The sequence below is a fragment of the Hipposideros armiger genome, unplaced genomic scaffold (genome assembly GCF_001890085.2).
Source record: "Hipposideros armiger isolate ML-2016 unplaced genomic scaffold, ASM189008v1 scaffold_247, whole genome shotgun sequence".
NCBI classification, from domain to species: domain Eukaryota; kingdom Metazoa; phylum Chordata; class Mammalia; order Chiroptera; family Hipposideridae; genus Hipposideros; species Hipposideros armiger.
Window position 1 is genome coordinate 1,756,211 of NW_017731597.1, and position 23,773 is coordinate 1,779,983.

The window sequence follows — 23,773 nt, forward strand, 5'->3', positions numbered from 1 at the left end:
ATCAGTGATAACCATAGCCTGGAAACCCCTGGAAAAGGAGATACATAATAATTAAAACCTCTAGGGTGGTATTGCTAAATCAATAGAACGACAGAACAAAAAAGGAAGTCCAGAGAGACTTCCAAATACACCTGGGAATTTAGAATTTGATAAAGGTGCTATCTCAAATCATTGTATAAAAGCTCAAATATTCAAAAATCAGCAGCCATGGGGGGAAAGTGCTCCAGTATTCTAGTACTTGAAAATATGGGAGAATTCCCTTATAATCTTAGAGTGTGGAAGGTGTTGCTGACTAGGAATCAAAATCCAGAAGCCATAAGAAAAGACTGACAACTTTAACCTGATTAAAAAGAAAAAGCTCTGCATGAAAAAAAAAAGTCACCATAAAGAAAATCAAAAGACAAAAACCAATATATTGGGAATATATTTACATTTTGTGTCATAGACAGCAAATCTCTGTAAAATATTAAGATCAGGAATGGAATGGAAGAAAAAGATACATATCTGAAAAGAGACTCCACAGACCAAATGACTAAAATGAGAGGATGCCCATCCACACTGAGGAGAAGCTGGTATACTCATACCCTAACTCAGCAACAGCACTCAAAATTACAAACGCACATATTCTCTAATCCAGCAATTCCATTTCTGAACATGTATTCTTCAAATACACTTACACACATGCAAGAAAACCCAAATTTCTATCACTAAGCCCTGGTTAAGGAAAATAGGCCTGCCCATAAAAGGGAATTCTACAGGATAAAAACGATTAAGGAAGCTATATATTTTTATATGGAAACATCTCCAATTAAGTAAAAAAAAAAAAAATCAAGGGCACAAGAGTATGTCTAATATTCTATCTTCAGAGTAAGAGGTGGGGAAAATTAAAATATCTTTGTATTTGGCTTCTATATACATAAAGAAATTCTGAAGGACACATAAAAACAACTCTAGAAAGATACAGAGACTGAGGCCATGAAAGCTGCTGTATTACCTTACAAGTCCGTCTCTTTCCCCCCACTGCGGAAGCTTTGGAGACCAAATGTTTCTAACCACACCTCTAAAATACCGGGAGTGCCAAAAAAATGTATACACATGACTTTTTCATCTTTAGTTATCGGTATATATTGAGTATTACAATTTTAATACCGTTTTTCTCCTTTCTTAAAATGTGTGTACATTTTTTGGCACCCTCTGTATCTAGAGAGGCAGCCCAACACACTCAGGAGTTTGAGTGACAAAAAAACCCAAAAAAACCCAAAACAACCAGAAAACAACAACACACTGTTGTGTTAAGCCACTGAGATTTGAGGTCCAATGTGCTACCACCAGAATCGTAGCTTGTCCTAGACAGTACAATTATTCAAAGGAACAAACTAAAAACGAACCGAAGTTGACTCCAACTTCTCTTGCAACTAACACTGATTTCTAAAGCAGGGAACAGCCCTCCTTTTCCCGGGACAAATCTTCAAATATTTAAAGGCTTGTTTCTCCTTAGTTCTCTTTTCCCCTTTAACCTCCTTGCTTAATAACTAGCCTACTTGTGGGGTACTCCTCTATTTTAATTTAGCCAAACTCTGAACTCAGGGCAGGTAAGTTATCCACATTCACTGACACAAAGGTCTAAGAATAAATACATCCTGATATTCTGTTCTCTCTGACACTGAGAATGAATTTCCCGCTGTGGATGGATGGCCTCTTACATTTTTTTCACAGGCTGCTCAGAGCAGGTACCATTATAACTACATCTCTTCTAACAAACAATACTCCAAGCTCTTTCCAAGAGGTTGTTCGGAGGCAGGGCCCATGCCCATAGCAGAATGATGCTCTACCCTTCACAGTTTAGGGTTGAGTCTCAGGAGGCCTCATTGTAATTCTTAGTTACAGCCTGAGGCCATCAGCCTCCTCCCCTGGGCTTATGAAAATAGGCAGATGTTTTCATTCATTCATTCCCCCACCTTACGGAGGCAAGGCTTGGCAAGTTTAAACACAACACATAAGCTGGTAAATGTGAATTCTTTATTCAAGGGGCCAGTGGTTGTTTTCCCTTGAAGCGCCAAGAACTCTTGCTAACCAGGCTCTTTTTGTTGCAACGTTATATCCAATCATTTCCGCATTCTGAGTTTCACAGAACCTAAGACACCAATGAGAACCAGGCAACCCTAAGGCCGTGACTCAGAACTTCAGAGCCAGGCAAGAGATGAGAGAATGAAATGGCTGGAACGACCAGGATTCAGAATTAAATGTCTGATTTTTAAAATACCCTCTCAACACTAAAACTGGATTAATAACGTAGCTAATGCCCTGCACAGAGAGCAGGTAAGGCTGATCTCATACCTCGAGTGCCTGGGGGACAGGAACACTTGAAATGGTTCACCAGATCGACACAGGTGCCTCCGTTCTGGCACGGCTGGTTCTGGCACTCGTCCACTTCATACTCGCAATTGACACCCTGATATCCTGGGACACACTGCCAGGAGCAAGCAGAAAAGACAAGACATATTGGAATGCTGTTGGAAACGGACCGTGAAAGCAAATGAGATCTGCAAGGTTCCTGTGACCCTCTGCCCCCAGCCCCCACTCAGCTTTTGTGTGTTTCCCTGGCATCGTCCCATGCCCGGTAATCTCCCTGGGTAGGGCCAAGTCCAGCTTACCAGCATTGACCTCTGCCAGCTGAAAAAGCCACTTGAAAATGAAGGCAGAGACCGAATAGCGAGGGATATTTCAGATATGACCCCTGTGCCAAACTTCTGTCCCCCCTATGGGCAGGTTTTCCCATCTTTAAAATATGCATTCCTTTGCATATGATGAGGATCCTAGGTAGTCAGGGAGTAGGAGTAGATGGTAATAAAGACACTGCATGTGTGGATCTCCAGGTTCAGGAAACTACATGTATGTGCAAGAAACTGGTTGAGACAGGGTGAGGGCAGGGGAGGCCGCTGGCGTGCTGGGACAGATCCAGGGAGTCAAGGGGTTTCAGGGCTGATCAAGAAGAAAGACATTGACCCCGGGGTGGCTTTATTTGGATGATGCTGTGACAGGTTTGCATGTGGGCGGAAGGTCCCTCACAGCATGAGATGGTCCAAATGGGGGTTAGGGGGTAAGGAGGAAAAGGCAAGTTAACTCCAAGGGCAGGCAGAACTGAGAGGGGACTTCCGGGTTTGGTGATGTCACTCAGCAGCCAGCCTGGGGCCTCTGGGCCAGAGACCTCTGAAGGGCAGCAGTGGCTGGGGGTCTTTATGTCCTGGGGCTTACCTTACCTATCTAGCAGATACTGGGTGCAGTTCTATAGAATATACAAAGCAGGCAGTCTCTAAATGGCTAGAAATCTGCTTATTTCGGCTTTGTTGAAGACAGTTGGATGTGTACAATTTTGATTTTGGTGCTGGTGGCTTTTGAGCTAAGATGTCCCAGCCTGCTGTGAAGACATAAAAAACCTAAGGGCAAATACACAGAGGCCACCTTTGGCTCATCTGGGAGAAGAAGAGAAATGAAGCTTTTCTCAGTGCTGCCTGGTGGTCTGAATTGGTAATAAATTCAGGCCTCTGGTATTCTGTTAATATCTTGCCCGAACCATGATTAGCTCAGACATTAAGGAGACAGTGACATGTCCCTTAAAAGACACAACCTTCCTCAAATATACACATGTAACATTCAGTATGATGTTACATGGAACAGGCTGAGCAACTTATTTTTTTTGAAAAGAATTATTATTATACCAAGGTGGCATGGGTCAAAGGGACAGCCCTCCAAGCGGTTTCTCTTGTCACACCTGCTATTCAGGGACGTGCCGGGGGCCTGGGAAATGCACTCTGGCAGTGAAGACTGGCTCTGAATCCTGGGGGGCCACCCTGTGGAAGTGAGATGTTTCCAGACCCTTATAAAAATATCTTACTAGAGCTACGTTAACTGATTGCACAGGGGGACTGAAAGAAACAGTGATTAATAAACACTGTAATAGTGACTGGTAAAAAAAAAAATCTGTATGTTTGTAAACATGAGACATAAGCAGCTCGATTCAGTATGCGAGTGTTCACAGCAACCGCGCCATCTCCTGGGAGGTCCCTGACGTGGGTGACTCGGCCCACTCACCTCACACCTGTATCCACCGATGAAGTCACTGCAGGTGGCCCCGTGCTGGCAGGGATTGGACGAGCACTCGTCCAGCTGCTCCTCGCAGTAGCTCCCAGTGTAGCCCAAGGGGCACTGGCAGTGATGGGAATTACCAGCGTTGATGCAGACGCCGGAGTGCTGGCACAGGCGGTCAGCGGGCAGCCCTGGGAAACCCAGAGGAGGAAGGAACGTCATAGGAGAGCACATGGCACATCAGGGTCAGGCCAGCTAATGAGCAAAGTCATCTCAGCCAGCTGACGCAGGACATTGTATTCTTGTCTGGTTCACAACCCTCCACACCAGATAGACATTGAAAAGAAACAAGCCCTGAAAGACGAATGTGCCTTTGTTTCATTTAAAATATATTTCTTTTTTTTTAAGTTAAAGTACAGTGGACATACAATGTTTTATTCATTTTAGGTGTACAACATCATAATTTGACACTGATATCTTACGAAGCGATATCGGTGTGTTACTTATTGTATTACTGCACGGTAAGTGTACTAACTATCTGTCTCTGTACAAAGCCATTGTGATGCTACTGACTATATTCCCTATGCTGTATATTCCATCCCTGAGACGTTTATTTTATAACTGGAAGTTTGTACCTCTTAATCCCTTCACCTTTGTAACCCATCTGCCTCCCCACTCCTCTCTGGCAACCATCAGTTTGTTCTCTGTATCTATGAGTCAGTTTCATTTTGTTTGTTTTGTTTTTTAAGATTCCATACATAAGTGAAATTATGAAGTATTTGTCTTTCTCTGTCTGACTTATTTTACTTAGTATAACATCCTGTACATAATCTTATGTTGTCACAAATAGCAATATTTTACTCTTGTTTATGGTTAATATTCCATTGTGTACACATATGTACACATGCCACATCTTCTTTATCTATTCATGCATGATAGAATATACAATGGGGAAACACAGTCTCTTCAATAAATTGTGTTGGGAAAACTGAACAGATACGTGCAAATGAAACTACCACTTTCTTACACCATATACAAAAAGAAACTCAAAATGGATTAAAGACTTAAATGTAAGACCCCAAGCCGTAAAACTCCTGGAAGAAAACATAGGCAGTAAACTCTATGGCATCAGTCTTAGCAATTTTATATTCCTCTTTGGGCAAGGGCAACAAAAGCAAAAATAACAAAATGGGACTATATCAAACTAAAGTTTTTGCACAGTGAAGGGAACCATCAACAGAATGAAAAGAACCAACTGAGTGGAAGAAGACATTTGCAAGTCATATATTTCACTAGGGGTTAATAGCCAAAATATATAAAGAACTCATACAACTCAACATCAAAAAAATTTCAATTTAAAAAATGGGCAGAGGACCTGAATAGACATTTCTCCAAAGAGGACATACAGATGACGAATAGACATATGAAAAAATGCTCAACATCACTAATCATCAGAGAAATGCAAATTAAAACCACAATGAGATATCACCTCACACCTGTCAGAATGGTTATTATCAATAAATCAACAAACAAGTGCTGGTGAGGATGTGGAGAAAAGGGAACGCTCGTGCACTGTCGGTGGGATTGCAAACTGCTGCACCCACTATGGAAAACAGTATGGAGTGTCCTCAAAAAATAAAAAGAAGATCTACCTTATGACCCAGCAATTTCACTTCTGGGTATTCATCCAAAGAAAACGAAAACACTAATTTGAAAAGATATACGCACCCTTATGTTCATTGCAGCGTTATTTACAATGGCCAAGATATGGAAGCAACCTAAGTGCCCATCGATAGATGAACAGATAAATAAGAGGTGGTACACGAATACATTTCTTTTTTGAATCTCTAAAGCTGTTCCTCTGCCCTTTCACCTTCTGTCTCAGACCCTTTTCCCAGAGCCTTACCCACCCACTCCTGGTCATCCCACAATAACAGCACCTGCCCTAAAATGCCGGGGCTCAGTCAATCCTTCAGGGAATGAGCCTGGAGCCGGGGAGTGTGTGTGTGTGTGTGGGGGGGCTCACCTCTGCGGGAGGCTGCCACCTCACAGGAAACGTTGGGCACGTCACAGTATGCACCAGCCCAGCCAGAGGGACACAGGCACCAGGATTCTGCTTTTTCCTGAACACAAGTCCCTTTGTTTTTACATGGAGATCGACTACAGAGGTTCACCAGGGTCTGAAACAGACAAACTCATATGTTAACAGCCACACACTGGAAGTGAATAAAATAAGTTACACAGCATTTTAAGAAATCAAAGAAAAGCATGCTAATTTATTATTATTTTTTTATTTAAAGCCCTCACCCAAGCCTTAACCTAGATTCAGTATTTCCCGGTCGTCTAATCATCTTATATCGCCCAATTCCTCTTGGCTCTGCTATTTAAAAAGTTCTTACCACAGAAGTTTAAGAATTTGAGGAAACCCCATAGGTTGAGTTATTCTCTATGTCACGATTATGTCTAGATGTATGGCCACCCTGTAGGGCTAGAAAGCCAGAGAGTTCAAGCTGTCAGACCTTAACTCCCTATGCTAATCCTGTGTGAGAAACCCACAGGAATCCTGAGCAAATCTGTCTGTGGTGACTATGGGTAAGGGCACTTCAAGCCTGTTCATAAACCTGAAAATGGTCCAAAAGCTTATTTTGAGGGGAGAAGATCAGGTTTATGGAAAACCTGAGGCGGCATGCAAGCGGATGAGCACCTTTCTCCACAATTCACATGTGGTGGGTTGGCCTCCGGGGAGAGAGAGGAAGGCCAAATTCACAATACAGGCTGCGTGTGAAAGAAAGGGCCAGTGGGGGAAGGGCAGAGCGCCCCACCAGCATTTATAACCTCACGCCACGAAAATGAGCAGGAACCCAGTGAAGAATGTCCTCCCGACCCACGGAATTGGCAACAAGCTGGATAATGTGCAGAGGTGGCTATTTGCATGCCCAGCACAGCCGAAGCTGTAGTGAAGTACACCCTATCAGGCTAGTTAAATTTGGCCATGAATTCCTCCATTCTCTAGAGTTCTGTAATTTTGTCATTTTATCATTGTTTTAAGAGGTACAATAGCATAAAGAGAAACCCAGTGTTTGGTGTGCCACCTTGGAAGGGCTATTTTTCCCTCTGGGACCCAGTTTCTTCTTCTGTGAAACGAAAGGCCAGGCTATAATAGTTGGTTCTGAGGGGGCCTTCCATCCTAAGAGTCTATGAAAAAGTATATTTATATATTTGAATTTAAAGCATATGTGAATAGCTTGGTTTAGAGAATGTTACAATGCTGTAAGACATGCTAATTGTTATTATCCCCTTAGATGTCTTATCTGACCTTTAAAGATTTAATTTGGATCGTTCTTTACTTCCCTTTTTGTATTTCCAATTGAAATGATATCAATGTATGTATGTCCCACATGTATTTTTCTGCAGTTCTTGGTTAGCCTGTGACCACGATCTTATGTTGGTGAATCCATATAATCTTGGCAGTGTCGCCATTTTGGAATCTACCAGCTATGAAGAAGTTATCCAGATTGATCTCAGGGACATCCCTGAGACCCAGAATTTTCTCTTTTAGGAGGGGCTTAGTCTGTGTAGAAACAAAATCAGTGTAACACTCTGCAACCCTGAGGGAGCTGAGTGAATGGGATGGATTAATTACCTGGCAGTTTTTCCCAGTGTAGCCCAAGGGGCAGGTGCAGCGGTAGGTGCCCAGGCCATCGACACATATTCCTTCATTCAGGCATGGGTGAGAGTTGCACTCATTGATCTCATGGAGGCAGAAGAGGCCAGTGAAGCCCACGGGACACAAGCACGAGAAGGAGTTAATCCCATCGACACACGTGCCGCCATTGAAACAGGAGCTAAGAGGCAAGCAGGGAGAGGAACATCAGCTGTGTCATCTGGTTCCTCTGACCTGCCATTTCGGAAGGAAGGCTCCTGGAACCCCAGGTGCTACTCAGGCCAATACCCCTGGGCACTCCAAACGCCCACATTCAGTAGATTTTACCTTTTTCCAAACTAGGCCCATTGGCCTTGAGCCCCAGCTTCCTTTCTACAACCAAGAGGCTTAGAGGAGTATTTAAAAGGCTGACCTTACTAGAGATTCCTAGAGGAAGTGAAGGTTTCCAGGTTTTACCCAGTCCTTCTGCAGTTTTCCATGTGCCATATTTCATTTTCCCTAAGTCTGTTCACAAGAAAAGTGCTAAATACATAGTTACATAAATACATAGACTCTAGATTTCTCTATGAAAGAGAAACAGAAAAAACTAGTGATAATTAAAAAAAAACAGAAAAAACCCTCCCAGAGTGATGACAAATCTGTAAAGAAATTGGAATTCCTCAACTGTCAACTCAAATAAACAAAAGGAGAATGGAGCAGAGTTGTAGCTCTTTCTGCTCCTTATGCAAGAAATAAATGACGGTCCATCCCACCAAGCTTGGCAACACTTACTATGTGTCTACAAGGAACCAGGAACTGGGCAATAGGACGGGATTGTGGACTGGGTCCCAAGCAGTGCCTTGTTCCCAGCCCCACAATCCCAGTATTGCACTTTGTAGTTCCCAGTCCTTTCTCCCCTTTCCCATAAGACACTGGTACCTCTCAGTGCACTCGTTGATGTTGTTCTCACAGTGGGCTCCATCAAATCCCGCCTGGCACTTGCAAGTGTAACTGTTGACGTAGTCGGAGCAGGTCCCTCCATTCTTACAGGGCTCGCTTAGACACTCATTCATGTCTGTTTGACACTTATCCCCCGTGAAGCCCGGCAGGCAGAGGCAGGAGAAGGTATTCACTCCATCTGCACAGGAACCTCCATTCTGGCAAGGATCTAAATCATCACACACGAGAATCAGAGCTCTGAACAGCAGCAGCTGTTTACTCTCAGACTCATAAAGGTGAGTGACCTGAACTGAATCACAATAAGAACTGTAACAATTTTCTGCACTTGGACTTTTCCTTATGTCTTTTTGCCCCGACTCCTCCATTTATGAAAATGAATGCAACGACACTTGCCTGAGATTCTTATCGTGTCTGATAATTGGAGGTAACTTTATAGACACCACTAATAGTTTCACAAAATTAAGAGTCAGGAAACTTTCATTGGTCCCCTCACAGCTTTGCAAATCAAATACGGGCCCCTAACACACACAGAATCTCAAAAATGTCAATCAAGATTTTCAACAGTTGTAGGTGGTGGTGGAATGGGTGGGATAGGGCACAATGTACTTGTGTATTAACCAGTCCCCTGTACTGATCCATCATTCTTTTTCCTTTCCTTTCCTTCCTTCCTTCCTTCCTTCCTTCCTGCCTGCCTTCCTTCCATTCATTCTTCCTCTTCCTTTTTTGTTTCTTAGATTTAGGTAGAATTAGGTAACAAAGTTGTTCTTTTTTTTAAATTTTAAATATCACATAGCTCAATCTTCGAACATGTTACACTCATATCAGTTAATCAACAAATTTTGAGCTACCATCATGGCACCATCCTCTGCAATTCAGACGGCATGCCAATCAGAACAAAAACATAAGAGGTAGCCCCTGCGCTTAAGGACCTTAAAATATAATTGTAAAGACAGGTCATAAACATAAAAAGAAAACTAAACACCAGGTGGTTAATGCAGCCCCTACTTTGAAAGGGGAACATTTAATTCACCCTATTCGTCTATTAGGCTGATTTCATTCTGAGTCTCATCTGCAATCTCTTCTGGAGCAATTGCGAAAATTATATATTCCCTCCTTATCCAAAAAACACAGTACACAGCTACTCTAAATTCCATTGTGTCTTTCAGGCAACTCACTGTAATTTACTGAATTATTTTAAATTATTGTACTTGTATATATTGCTAGACTTACTGTAAATAGGAAAAAAAATTAATACTGAAATATTTGACGGATATCCTAATTAATGTGGGGAAGGAATCCAAATAGTTTGATCCCACTCCCTTAAATTTTCCCATCGGTTGTACCTAGAACTTAGTAAATTGCAATAATGCAAGAAAAATAAATGCATAAAGATCTGAAAAGACATAGAAGATATAGTGGTTGCATTAATTTAGAGATAATATCTGTAAAAAAACCAAAAACCCTAGGAAACAAAACTAAACTGCAAGATAAACTAATCTAGAATTAATAATAAGTGAATGTAGCAAGTCTAAAAAACAAAATTATCTTTAAAAACCTTTAAAACCACACTATATATAAAAATTAACTCAAAATAGATTGTGGACCTTTAAAGGTCAATGCTAAAAGTGCAAGACTTTTCGAAGAAGTCAACGAAGATAAACCTCAGTGACCTTTTGTTAGGCAAAGATTTGTTAAACAAGATACAAGAAACATGAAAAAAAAGAAAATTATAGGTATACTGAATTTTATTAAAACTAGTCTTCCTCTTAAAAAGAAAATCAAACAGAAGCTATAAATTGGGGAGAAAAGTTATAAAGCAAATATTTGACAAATAATTTGTATCTAGGATAAAAAGAACTCTCTCAGCTCAACAATAAGACAAACACTCAATTTTTCAAATGGGCAGAAGATTTGAATAGACATTTCACTAAGTAAGATATACATCTGGCCAATAAGCCCATGAAAAGATACTCAACATCATTAGTAAACAGAGAAATGCAAATTAAAACCACTGTGAAATGCCACATGCACCCATTAGAATGGTTAAAATGAAAATGAGTAATCACACTAAGTATTGCTGAGGATGTAATATAACTAGAACTCTCATGCAATGCCTGTGGGAGTGAAAATGGTACAGCCACCTTAGAAAACATTTTGGCAATTGTGTAAAAAGTTAAACATATACCTACCACATAATCTATCATCTAGCTATTTTCTCAAGAGACCTGCAATCATATGTCCACACTCATTCCTATCAGCTTTATTTGTAATACCCCCAAACTGGAAAAAAAGCCAAATGTTCTGCTAGTGAATTGTACTATATCCAAACAATGGGATACTACTCAGCAGTAGAACAATGAACTAGCAATACACACAACATGGATGAGTCTCAAAAAATATGCTGGGTGAGAGAGGTCACGTTCCCTCTCCCCAAAAGAGTTTGCATTGTATGGTTCCATTTATATAAAGCTGTGAAAAATGCAAACAAATCTATAATGACAAAGGTAGATCCCTGGTTGCCTGGGACAGGGACGTGGAAAGGAGGATTAAATTACAAAAGAGATGAGAATACGTTTAGGAGGATGGATATGTTCATTATCTTTGAGTGATGGTTTCAGTTGCCATATGTCAAAACTTATTGAATTGTACATTTAAAACAGTGGCCGTGTATTATATGTTGATCCTATCTCAATAGATCTGCTTAAAAAAAAAAAAGCTACCATAGCACTATCTCCACTTTGTCAATGTAAATCAGTAAAGGGAATGCTTATAAGAGATTCTAACGCCTCAACGCCTAAAGCTTCAAAAAGAAGGTTTTAAAAATACTAATGTTTAAGACACGTGAGGAACTACTGAGTCAGTCCCCTCCACTAACTTCTTCTCGGTCCCCTGTGCTTTCCTCCCTGCCCGCCTCAGTGGGCTCAGGAGCCGCCGGCATACTCACTGGCGAGGCAGTCATCGACGTCCTCCTCACAGTCCATGCCACTGAAGCCTGGAGGACACTCGCACATGTAGCTGCCCTGGGTGTTATGGCAGAGACCATCGTTCATGCAGGGCTTGGAGACACACTCGTCGATGTCAATGGTGCACCGCTGACCTAGGAACACAGGATGGTCTGGTCTTTGGAAGCTGATTCCCACAGATATGTATGTGGGGCCTGAGCTTTGGCTGGGGTGGATGGGCCTATTCCAAGGGTATGCTGGTTGGTGTCCTGCTTTGGGAAGTCCCTTAAGGCTTCTGTGCCCCTGGCAAGTTGCTGCCCAGGCCCCAAAATTCTCTGTTGGGACATCATGGTTTCAGACTCAGGTTGGAGTCTTCCAGCCACTAGGGGGCCCCACAGACATGCAAAACGGAAAGGCTTTCTAAGTCGTTCTGGCAGCAGCTCCTGTACAAAGCCTGTGCCCTCGACAAAGGGCAGGTCTCCGAAGACCAGGGCTTTCCATGGCATCTAATGACCTGACCACTTTGTGTGTCACTTTTGGCTCCTCCACTCCCGTGTTGTTACCTTGCCAGCCAGGAGCACACAGGCAGGTGTAACTCTCAAAATTTGGTGCCTCTTTGCAAACAGCAGCATTCTCACAAGGATTTGGGGAACAGGGAGCCAATACAGTCTGACAGTTCTTGCCTGCAAAGAAAATGACAAAAAAAAAAAAACGAGTTTATGACACAGAAATGCTCTCAAATTTTATACCAAAGGATGCTCTCCGAAAGCAACTCTAAAGTCACAGTTAAGGGCTTTGGACCCTGAGAAGAAGGCCCTCTAAGTCTTGGCTCTGATTTGATTACTAACAGTGTGACCTCAGGTACGTTATTTATCTTCTCTGAGCCTTCCACATAAGTAAAATGGAAATTAGGATGGTACGTAACTCACAGAGGCTTTTTGAGGGTTAAAGGGAAAATGCTTACAAAGTCCTTATTAGCATACAGTCTGGCACATTGAGTGAGTGTTCAACTGGTGGGCAGCTGTCATCTTCACATTATTATCATGAGTGGGTAAGTGCATGTGGACACCTGCATCAATCAGGAGCTAAGAGTCAGCTGCTCAGAAGCTCAGCCACACAGATCCTCCTTCATGTGAGCAAGGAAGAAACAATAATATGGCCTCCTATTCCTCACAGCCACTGCTGGCCTGTCCCAGAAGGCAGTGGGGCTGATCAGAAGGCCATCAGAGGTGGGAGCAGTGAAGTAATTCTGACTGCCTAGCGACATATATCCTTACACCAACATCAACAATGTGACATTGGTATTTGTCCACCAATATTTTCTGCCTTATGTGGAATATAAGATTCCAGCAAAAAACAAACAAACAAACAAACAAAAACACCCCAAAAAACCCTGCTTTTATTAAAAAGAAGATGAGGTGGTTTTCAAAGTCAAGTTACAACTAATTCAATTTACAATTTTATCTTAAAAGTTTGTGTTCAGAAAGAAAAAAAATTACCACAAATTTTCACCAATATCCCCAACCAGTGTTTAATGAGTCCAGTCAGAACAGTGGCTGACAAGGGAAGGCAATGTCGTTCAGTTTCTTTCATGGTGGCCAAACTCAGTGACTCTTAGAACCCTTAGCTCCTCTCAGTGCTGACATTTTAATCTGTGTAGGCTTTCAGTCTAGTATAATTTCTCAAAGTTCATGCATAGTAAATTCTTTTATTGGGATCCTAATCTGAAGAAAAACCAATATCCGGCATATAATCAAATATTCCTGTAGTATCTGAATAGCAAGGAGGCAACATAAACGTTTTCAAGCTGAGCTGCACACCTAAGTCACACTCAGGTAAGCCTCGGATGCGGCTGACAATAGTGGCACCTGCTGACATCTCCCCAGAGCCGTCAGTTCTCAGTCTTTTATGGTTGTAGGTGAGACGATCTCAAGACCAACAAACGTGATCAGCTCTGTCATGAAGGAATGATATGATTTTGACTGTCTTTGTCTGGGGATAGCTACGGATCTCCGGTAACTCTGATTTTATCAACCAGGCTGGTGAAATGTAGTTTCCCTACATGAACATTTCTAAAGAATGTGGTATCAAGTCTCTCAGGTAATGGAGTCATGCTTTGGGCCACTCTACACTGCTTCAAGTCACCAGTAACAGCGCTTATGACCAGCCCAAGACTCCCAGGAAGTAAGGACTCCGCATGCTGCACACTGGAAAAACATGCAAAGCCATTGGCCATGTTTTGGCTTTGTTCCCCACAGATGGGAAAAAAAAAAAAAGATGATGTGGAGGTAAACAAGCCACACAGATACAACCAATCACAAGATGGCAGGAACAAGGCAGGCGGACACAAAGGAGAAATAAACATCCAAGCACATTCCTAAAATACCACCCGAAACAAAGAACACCTGAGAGGGAATGAAGTCACACGCATGTCTTCTGTGTGTGCTCGCCATCCAGGGCAACTCCTCTCTGAAGGAGACGTGGTGGTACTGAACGTGAGGAGAAGAACGGCAGTTAAGAAGACAAGCGTTGGCTGCAGAGAGATTCAGGGGCTAATCCTACATCTCCCAAGCACCTGTGTGACCTTCGGCAAGGAACCTCTCTTCGCCTTGGCTTCTTCATGTATAAAATAGGGACAGGAACTTCTACTTTGTAGAGTTATTGTGAATAATCCAAAGTATATAAAGTGTCTGGCACACAGTCAATTACCAATAAGTGGTGGTTGTTGTGTTACTGAAACTCAGACTAAGAGCACAGGCCATGGGGACACTGGGTCCATTCAGATAACAGACTAAACCATTAGCTCTGCATCAGTCCCAGCCACATATCATCAGCCATTTCAAACCCAACAGTACAAAGAACACAAATGAGTTTCCCCAGCACTGCATGTACGGAAGCCACAGTGTCTTTTTAGAGTTCAAGATCCAGTCAGTGCATATATTTTTTCAAATTAACGTCTTAAGTTTCTCTGGATAGATACCCAAGAGTGGAATTGCTGGGTCATACGGCAGTTCCATTTCCAGTTTTTTGAGATACCTCCATACTGATTTCCATAATGGCTGCACCAATCCACAGTCCCACCAACAGTGCACCAGGAAAGAAATATATAAACCCCTCTGTTTACTGCAGCGCTACTTACAATAGCCAAGACTCAGAAACAACTGAAATGCCCATCGGTAAAAGACTGGATTAAGAAACTGTGGTACATTTATACAATGTAGTCTTACTCCGCTATAAAGAAGAATGAAATCGTACCATTTGCAAGGATATGGATGGACCTACAGACTATTACGTTAAGTGAAATAAGTCAGTTGGAGAAAGACAAATACCATATGATCTCACTTATATGTGGAATCTGAAAAACTGACTGAACGAGCAAAAAACAGAAAGTCTCATATTCATAAATAGAGGAAAAACTGATGGTTGCTGTTTGGGAGGGGAGTGGAGATGAGGGAGAAGGGGAAGGGATTAGACAGCCTAAATAGGTAACTACAATATTGCCACAGGGATAGGAAAGACAGGGGAATATAATTGATAATGTTGTAGATATTTTGTAGGGTGTCAGATGGTCACATATCTTGTTAGGGAGACCAATTCATGGATGGGGTAGAGCCTTGATCACAGCACTGTACACCTGAAGCTGATGTTGAATAATATTGTGTGTCAACTATAATTGAAAAAATATATATATATATATAGTCATGGGACATGGAGTATAGTGTGGGAGTGGAGTCAAGGGAATTGTAATAGATATGTATGATATGGGGGGGAGTGGGGTGACGGATTTGGGGGGTTTGTCATTTTGAGGGGTAAAAAGTATAACTATTGCACTGTGTTGTACAGCTAAAATAATTAAAAAATGTTTATATCACAATAAAAAAATAAAACTAAAACAAAAAAAAAAGATCCGGTGTGAGCAGGACAGGTGACCAGCGAGCGAGTCCTCAGAGCAGACGGGTTCCGTCTCTGAGACTCAGGGGTTTGCAACGACAAGGCAAGGCCAAGCATCCCCATTGGGCCCTTCACCTGCAGGACTCACCTGTGTATGGCAGCACACAGTGGCAAGTGTAACCACTTATGTCATCAAAGCAGGTTCCTTGGTTCAGACACGGATTTGAAGCACATTCATTAATATTCACCTGACAGTTATAGCCTGTAGACGGAAAATAAGAAAAACCAAAAATGGTGAAACTTTCTGGTAGCCTCCTCCTCATTATCTCAATTACTAAGCAATCCTTTCAGTGGGAAATATGAAACACCTCAGAACTGCATTAATTTCTTCAGGCCACTGAAACACCTTTTCATTTGTTTCAGTGACAAGTCACTGACATACAGTCCATCAGTAAAAGTCAGTGCTTCACCAGTCAAACAGATGACTGGAAGAGCAATATAGTCTAATAGCCTGAAAGTCTAGTGCATCTCCAAATACAGCCCAAGGAATTTCTCTGACATGTACCAAGAAGTTCGTTAAGGTAAAAAATCTGCTGCTGTATTGAAATATACACTCTTTCTATACAAAGTATCTGCTTTGGGCTTAAAAAGGGGGTAGAAGTTATCAAAGGGTAACGTTTTTTGATACAGTAATCAAAGCCTCGGGGTTGTGCCCTCTCTCATATGCACAGTCTCTGCTATCGACGTGGTGGTATTCCAGAAACCACAAAGATATCTTCCTCTGGTCCGAGATATCTACTCCCAGTATGAAAAAGAGAAAGGTAAAGACCACTAATGGGGCTAGGACAGTACACAAATATCATACACCTTTGCCTCTTCAATAGGGCCTGGCACAGAGCCTTAAAATGGAGGAACTATTAAAAAAACACGCCCAGGGAGCACAGGGGTCTGGCTACTCAATAGCCAGGCAACTACGGGTGGTACGTTTTGATTTTTATTTTGTTTGTTGATTTGCAAGTCTCAGTGAGATCAAGAAATAAAAGCGCTTTTTAATTTATATGTTTCTTTGTAAATGTAATATGTCACTACATGAATGACTAAAAGATGGTCTCAGAAAATTTTCAAGGAATCCAATAAAGTGACTGAAACACACTGATGATTCGCAGTAGCCTGGAACGATTTTTTTTTTTTTAAGATTTTTATTGGGAAATTAGAGGATGGGAACAGTGCTGGGGAATTGGGGGAAGGGGAACAGACAAGTTGCTGTCATTTTGTTCTTCAATCTAGCTGTGGCAGCCTATGCCGTCGCCGGTGACTCATGGCAGCCCAGCTCCAGGTTGAGCTGTGGTTTAGCATCTTAGCTATGGAGGGCAGTGTCACTGGCCCTCATATGTGGGATCCGAACCAGGGCCCTCTGGCGTCCCAAGTCAGTTCTCAACCATTGTGCCACTCAGCCGGCGCCCCCGGCACAATTTTTGAGTTAGGAAAATCCATGACTAAGTGAATAGAGTGCCAATATAAATGATTCACCCACAGAGTTCTCTCTCATGAGTGTCCAAGACAACACTGATGGTATAAATACAACAGTGACCATTCAAAAAATGATTTTACACAATACCCATTATTACGCATTTTTCCAGAGGCCATAGGTGACCATGTATCTAAGAATATTTCATTGTGTAAAATAATTTGTTGGGTTTTGAACCCATGGGTTCTTCCATGATATGATTGTGATCAAAATTACAGTAAGACAATATTTTCATTCTACTACCAATATCTCTTTTGAGTGATCAGAGAACCAAACCTGCACCAAGAAGCTTACACTTAGAACACCTGCCCGAAGTCGTGTTAAGTGGAGTCCTAGCTGCTCACCTGAAAGAGTACTGTTTCAATAACCTCTCCTAGGCTGCAAGTGGAATCTATAGCTGTTTATGTTTTTATTCCCCAAGTGTCTTATACATATTAAGTGCTCAAATTATCTTTGCCATATGAATGGATAGACAAAAAGAAAGGGGAAGGGACAAGAGGCGCAAACAGTCCGCGACACAAAAAGGCAGGGAAGGGAGATGAAATGTGCACCTCTGCCCTCACCTTTAAAGCCCTTCCTGCAAGTACACCTGTACCCGTTCACCAGGTTGTCACAAGTCCCTCCATTTTGGCACGGATTAGAAAGACATTCGTTTTTGTCCACTTCACAGTTGGCGCCAACCCAGCCTGCATCACAGAGGCACTTGTATCTGAAAGGTAAAATTATGAACCATGGGGGATGAATGTACAACTGAGTCGGCATTGAAATACAGGTCCTGGTGAAGAAACGAGAGCCAGAGGCGCTCATGAGCAAAGCCCATTTCTGCTCTTCTCGGGACCTACACGCGGACACGGTGAGAATCAAGTGGCCCATTTGGAGTACTCAGCAAACACACTTTCCTGGTGCTTCCCTGGTTCATAACGATGCTAGAAAAATTAATTCATTACAGGGAGCTTTCATATGTAAGGAGTGGTTGTTGTTACAACACAGTGGGCCAATCTGAAAGACTTGTTAACATGGGTAAATCTGCACAGTTGCTTTTCTTATAGATAAAACCAAAGTAAAGAAACTTTAGGATCAATTGTTCCTGGTACAACACAGACACCCAGGAAGTAGGCTAGTATGAGAGCCTTTAACTCACTTTGAAGATCTCCTGGCATGCCTGACTTTCTATGTTTTGTTCTCACCTGAAACCCTGCCCCAGGAAGCATCTAGGGTATGAAGCAGGAAAAGGCAAAAAAATGAAGGTATTTGAAACGTGTGGACATTATTCACAATTCAAACATCATTAGCACTTAGAACGTGGTCTCAGGAGATAGCCTCCTTGTCTGGAGGTCCTTAGGGAAAGTGTGGATGGGTCGGGATGCTTTGAAGGCTGCCATCTCCAAGACATAAACGCTGAGGTCATTCCTCTTGGAAGTCACCTCACCTCCCATTTGCCTTTAAATTCTTTAAATTCATTCTTTCACCTCTTCTAAAAACGGCAGATGGTAATGCCCAGAGCCCTGTCCTCTGGCAGCCATAGGAAGAATAGAGGACTACATCGTGGGACTTAATGTCACACTCTGTGATTCTAGAAAGTCACCTACCAACATATCACATAACTCCATAGGGCTTGCAAACTACGAACGTTTTATGAGGGCCATGTCTAACGCTGGCAGAGGCCAACTCTGCTTTAGCGGCACACACTGGTGGTGTGCCAGAACAGAGTTGAACTTTTTTTTTTTTTAAGCAGGGAAAAAAATCAGAGAGAACATCCCTTAGAACTTAACCTTGCAATAAGTATTAAAAGCACCATTGCTAAGGACTCAGAAAACAACCCTGGACACCTCCCAGGTGCTGACTACCCACAGGAGGGAAGATTTCCTCCTTTGTTTCTACCTGCTTGGTCATGGGAGGTAGGGAAGGGGTAACTGGGAAGATTATGAAGCAGACAATCAAACTGCTCAGCCAGGTTTCAGCTCAAGTTGCTGACTGGCTTCTACAGGGGATGGCCAGGGCTTAAACCCAACTGGCTGACACAGGTCCACAAGAAAGTATTAATACACGGCAATTACTTACCCACTGAGGCCCCCAGTACAGTTCCCGTGGATGCACGGATTGCTCAGGCACTCGTTCACCTGTGAGTAGCAGCTGGGGTGATGGGGCCCCTCAGGGCATATACAGCGGAAACCATTCACATCGTTGATGCACGTGGCACCCTTGCGACAGGGATTGGAGGCACACTCATCAATGTCAATGTTACATCTTTGCCCTGTGGGGAAGGGGGACAGTTATGGTCAAATCCAAAATGTTTAGAAAATAGACTCAGAACAATGAGACCTCTTGTGCTGACACCTTCAGCTGCACAGGCTTTAAGAAGCCGTGGACACCACATGTTAAGACTTAAGTAATAAGACACCCCAAAACACAGAGTGTCATGAGAGGAAGGAGCAAACAGCATTGTCTTTTGATAAGGAAGCAAAGTTAACACAATGCTGGAATGGTGTTGTAGTGTTTTGACATAGATTTCTTTTTCACTCCATCTTAGAAATGGGGACACTTCACAAGGATTTAGAAAGAGAACATCAAGTGTTACCAAAGTAGGCAGCTCATCTCGATGCTGCCCTCAGTACTCTCAAAGAAGCTTATCTTTCCCAGACAAGAAAAAGCTAAAGGAGTTCATCACCACCAAACCAGTATCACAGAGAATTTTAAAGGGACTCCTTTAAGAAGAAGAAGGGGAAAAAATAATAAAAATAATCATAAACATGAAAAATAAAATGGCAATAACTACATACCTACCAATAATCCTTTAAGGTTAAGTAAAAAGATATAGGGTGGCCAAATAGATAAGAAAACAAGACCCTTAAATATGCTGCCTATAAGAAACTCACTTCAGATCGAAAGACACACACAGGCTGAATGTAAAGTGATGGGCCGGCCGAGTGGCGCGTTGGTTAAGAGCTGGCTTGGGACGCCAGCTCTGTGCAGCAGGGCCCCGGTTCGGATTCCACATGAGGGCCAGTAACACTGCCCTCTGCAGCTAAGATGGTGAACAACAGCTCAACCTGGAGGATGCCATGGGTTGCCGGCGACGGCATAGGCTGCAGCCCCTGCTGCAGTGGGCTGCCATAAGCTTCTGTGTGTGGCCAGCAGCCAGCGTGAGAGGCCGGCAGCCGGTGTGAGCTGCCAAAAGCCACTGTGAGCGGCCGTCCAGAGGCCAGTGAATGATCTGCCTCACCCGGGAAGAGCACAATGATAATACCAACATGGGCCAGTGAGGCGACATCCTCCACAATTAGACTGAAGAACCGAAGAACAGCAACTTGTCTGCTACCCTTCCCCGATTCCCCAGCACTGTTCCCCTCTCCCAATTCCCCAATAAAATCTTAAAAAAAAAAAGTAAAGGGATAAAGATATTTCATGTGAATGGAAATGAAAAAAAAAAAGCTGGGGTAGTAATACTTATATCACACAAAATAGACTTTAAAACACAGGCTATAACGAGACAAAGAAGGATATTTTATGATAAAGGGATCAACCCAACAAGAGGTTATAACCCTTGTTAAGTATTAAGTATTTATGCACCCAACTAGGAGCACCTACATATATAAAGCAAATATTGATGGACAAAAAGGGAAAGATCAACAGTAATACAGTAATTGTAGGGGAACTTTTCACCCCATTGACATCAATGGACAGATCACCCAGACAGAAAATCAACAACGAAACAGTGGCCTTAAATGACACATTAAACCAAATGGATTTAATTGATATTTTTAGAGTATTTCACCTCGAAACAGCAGAATATACATTCTTTTCAAGCATACATAGAACATTTTCCAGGATTGACCACAAAACAAGTCTCAAATTTAAGAAGACTGACATCATACCAAGCATCTTCTCTGATCACAACCAGAAATCAATTACAAGAAGAAAACTGAAAAAAACACAAGCACAAAGAGGCTACATAACGTGCTACTAAACAATGAATGGGTCAACGATGAGATCAAAGAAGAAATCAAAACATACCTTGGGACAAATGAAAATGAAACCATATGACCCCAAAAATCTATGGGACACAGCCAAAGCAGTTCTAAGAGGGAAATTCATAGCAATACAGGCCTACCTTGAGAAACAAGAAAAATTTCAAATAATCTAACCTTACATGTAAAGGAACTAGAAAAAGAAGAACAAATAAAGCCCGAAGTGAGTAGTGGGAAGGAAACAATAAAGATCAGAGTGGAAATAAATAAAAGGGAGTCTAAAAAAAAATACAAAATATCAATGAAACCAAGAACTAGTTCTGTGAAAATATAAACAAAATTGATAAACCTTTAACCAGACTCATCAAGAAAAAAAGAGAGGACCTACATAAAGAAAAACAGAAATGAAAAAGGAGAAATGACAACTGACATCACAGAAATATAAAGGATTATAAGAAAATAGTATGAACAATTATATGCCAACAAATTCAACAATCTGGAAGAAATGGATAAATTCCTATAAACATACAACTTAGCAAGACTGAATCAAAGAGAAACAGAAAATACCTAGGGATAAATTTAACCAAGGAGGTAAAAGACCCATACTTAGAAAATTATAAGACATTTAAAAAATGAAATTAAAGAAGATACAAATAAATGGAAGCATATACCATCCTTATGGATTGAAAGAATTAACATCATTAAAATGTCCATACTACCCAAAGCAATCTATAGATTCAATGCAATCTTTATCAAAATACCAATGGTATTTTTTCACAGAACTAGAACAAAGAAACTTAAAATTTATATGGAACCAAAAAAGACCCCGAATAGCCACAGCAATTGAGAAAAAAGAACAAAGTTGGAGGTAACATGATACCTGATATCAAACTATACTACAAGGCTATAGGAATCAAAACTGACATAAAAACAGACACATAGATCAATGGAACAGAGAGCCCAGAAATACACTCACACCTATATGGTCCATTAATCTATGACAAAGGAAGCAAGACTATACAATGGGTTAAAGACAACCTCTTCTATAAATGCTGTTGGGAAAACTGGACAGATACATGCAAAAATATAAAACTCAACCACTTTCTTACACCATACACCAGGATAAACTCAAAGTGTATTAAAGACTTAAATCTAAGACCTGAAACCAAAAAACTCCTAGAAGAAAACACAGGCAGTAAACTCTTTGACACTGCCCTTAGTAATATTTTTTTGGGTATATCTCCTCAGGCAAAGGAAACAAAAGAAAAAATAAACAAATGGGACTATATCAAACTGAATTGTTTTTGCACAGCAAAGGAAATCATCAACAAAATGAAAAGACAATGTACTTAATGGGAGAATATATTCACCAATGATATTATTGACAAGGAATTAATATCCGAAATTTATAAAGAATTCAAGCTATTTAACACCAAAAAAACTAACAATCCAATTAAAAAATGGGCATCGGACCTGAATAGACATTTCTCCAAAGAGGACATACAGATGGCCAGTAGGCATGAAAAGATGCTCAATGTCACTAGTCCTCAGAGAAATGAAAATGAAAACCACAATGAGATCTCACCTCACACCTGTCAGAATGACTATTATCAAAAAGTCAACAAACAAGTGTTGGCAAGGATGTGGAGAAAAGGGAACCCCCATGGACTGTTGGTGGGACTGCAAACCAGTGCAGCCACTATGCAAAACAGTATAGAGCTTCCTCAAAAAATTAAAACTAGAACTAGCTTATGACCCAGCAATTCTACTTCCGGGTATGTATCTGAATAAACTCAAAACAGTAATTCAAAAAGATATATGCATCCCTATGTTCACTGCAGCATTATTTACAATAGCCAAGATATGGAAGCAACTCAAGTGCCCATCAATAGACGATTGGATAAAGAAGAGGTGATATATATATACATATACATATATATATATATATATATATGTATATGTATATATATAAGAATATTACTCAGCCATAAAAAAAAATGAAATCTTACTGTTTGTGACAACATGGATGAACCTAGAGGGTTTTACGCTAAGTGAAATAAGTCAGACAGAGAAAGACAAATACCATATGATCTCACTTATATGTGGAATCTAAAGAACAAAATAAACAAACAAAACAGAAACAGACTCATACAGAAAACAAACTGATGATCCCCAGATGGGGTAGGGTGGGGGCTGGGTAAAAAAGGGTAAGAGATTAAGAAGTACAAATTGGTAGTTACAATGTAGTCATGGGGATAGAAAGTACAAAAAATATAGTCAATAATATTGTAATAACTATGTATGGAGCCAGATGGGTACTAGAATTTTTGGGGGGAATCACTTCATAAATTATATAAATGTTTAACCACTATGCTGTACATCTGAAACTATTGGGTTGTCGGAAAAGTCATGACTCATTTTTGCAATGAAAAACATAGAAAAAATACATCATGACTTCTCTGACAACCCAATAATAATAGTAAATGTCAGCTGTAATTGAAAAAATAAAAATGAAAAAAAGCAGCCTATCTTATCACCATTTTCAGCTGGCTTACTGCAAATTCATTTTTTTTTCAATTAGTCAAGCTCTTACTTTTCTACATATGGTAAATCTCAATTAATAGGAATGCTTAGTGAATGGACTAATAATTACATGATTCATTTGGTTAAAAAAGGGCAATTTTGCTGTCATTCTTAGTGTCGTATTAATCCATTTTCTGCCTCAGGAAGAAGAGTATTCTAAATATAATTTTAT

General features: G+C 41.2%; 1 protein-coding gene across 1 annotated transcript in view; it reads right to left on the minus strand.

The window, feature by feature from the left end:
* Positions 1 to 23,773, minus strand: part of NOTCH2 (notch receptor 2) — a 154,649-nt gene that overhangs the window by 18,870 nt on the left and 112,006 nt on the right. Inside the window, exons 13-22 of the mRNA XM_019655820.1 lie at positions 19,112 to 19,304; positions 17,614 to 17,759; positions 15,671 to 15,784; positions 12,195 to 12,314; positions 11,634 to 11,786; positions 8,669 to 8,897; positions 7,730 to 7,931; positions 6,113 to 6,266; positions 4,093 to 4,277; positions 2,338 to 2,470 (exon numbers count right to left, since the gene is read on the minus strand). Coding sequence (XP_019511365.1) covers positions 2,338 to 2,470; positions 4,093 to 4,277; positions 6,113 to 6,266; positions 7,730 to 7,931; positions 8,669 to 8,897; positions 11,634 to 11,786; positions 12,195 to 12,314; positions 15,671 to 15,784; positions 17,614 to 17,759; positions 19,112 to 19,304 — 1,629 coding nt within the window. The remainder of the gene's footprint in view (positions 1 to 2,337; positions 2,471 to 4,092; positions 4,278 to 6,112; positions 6,267 to 7,729; positions 7,932 to 8,668; positions 8,898 to 11,633; positions 11,787 to 12,194; positions 12,315 to 15,670; positions 15,785 to 17,613; positions 17,760 to 19,111; positions 19,305 to 23,773) is intronic.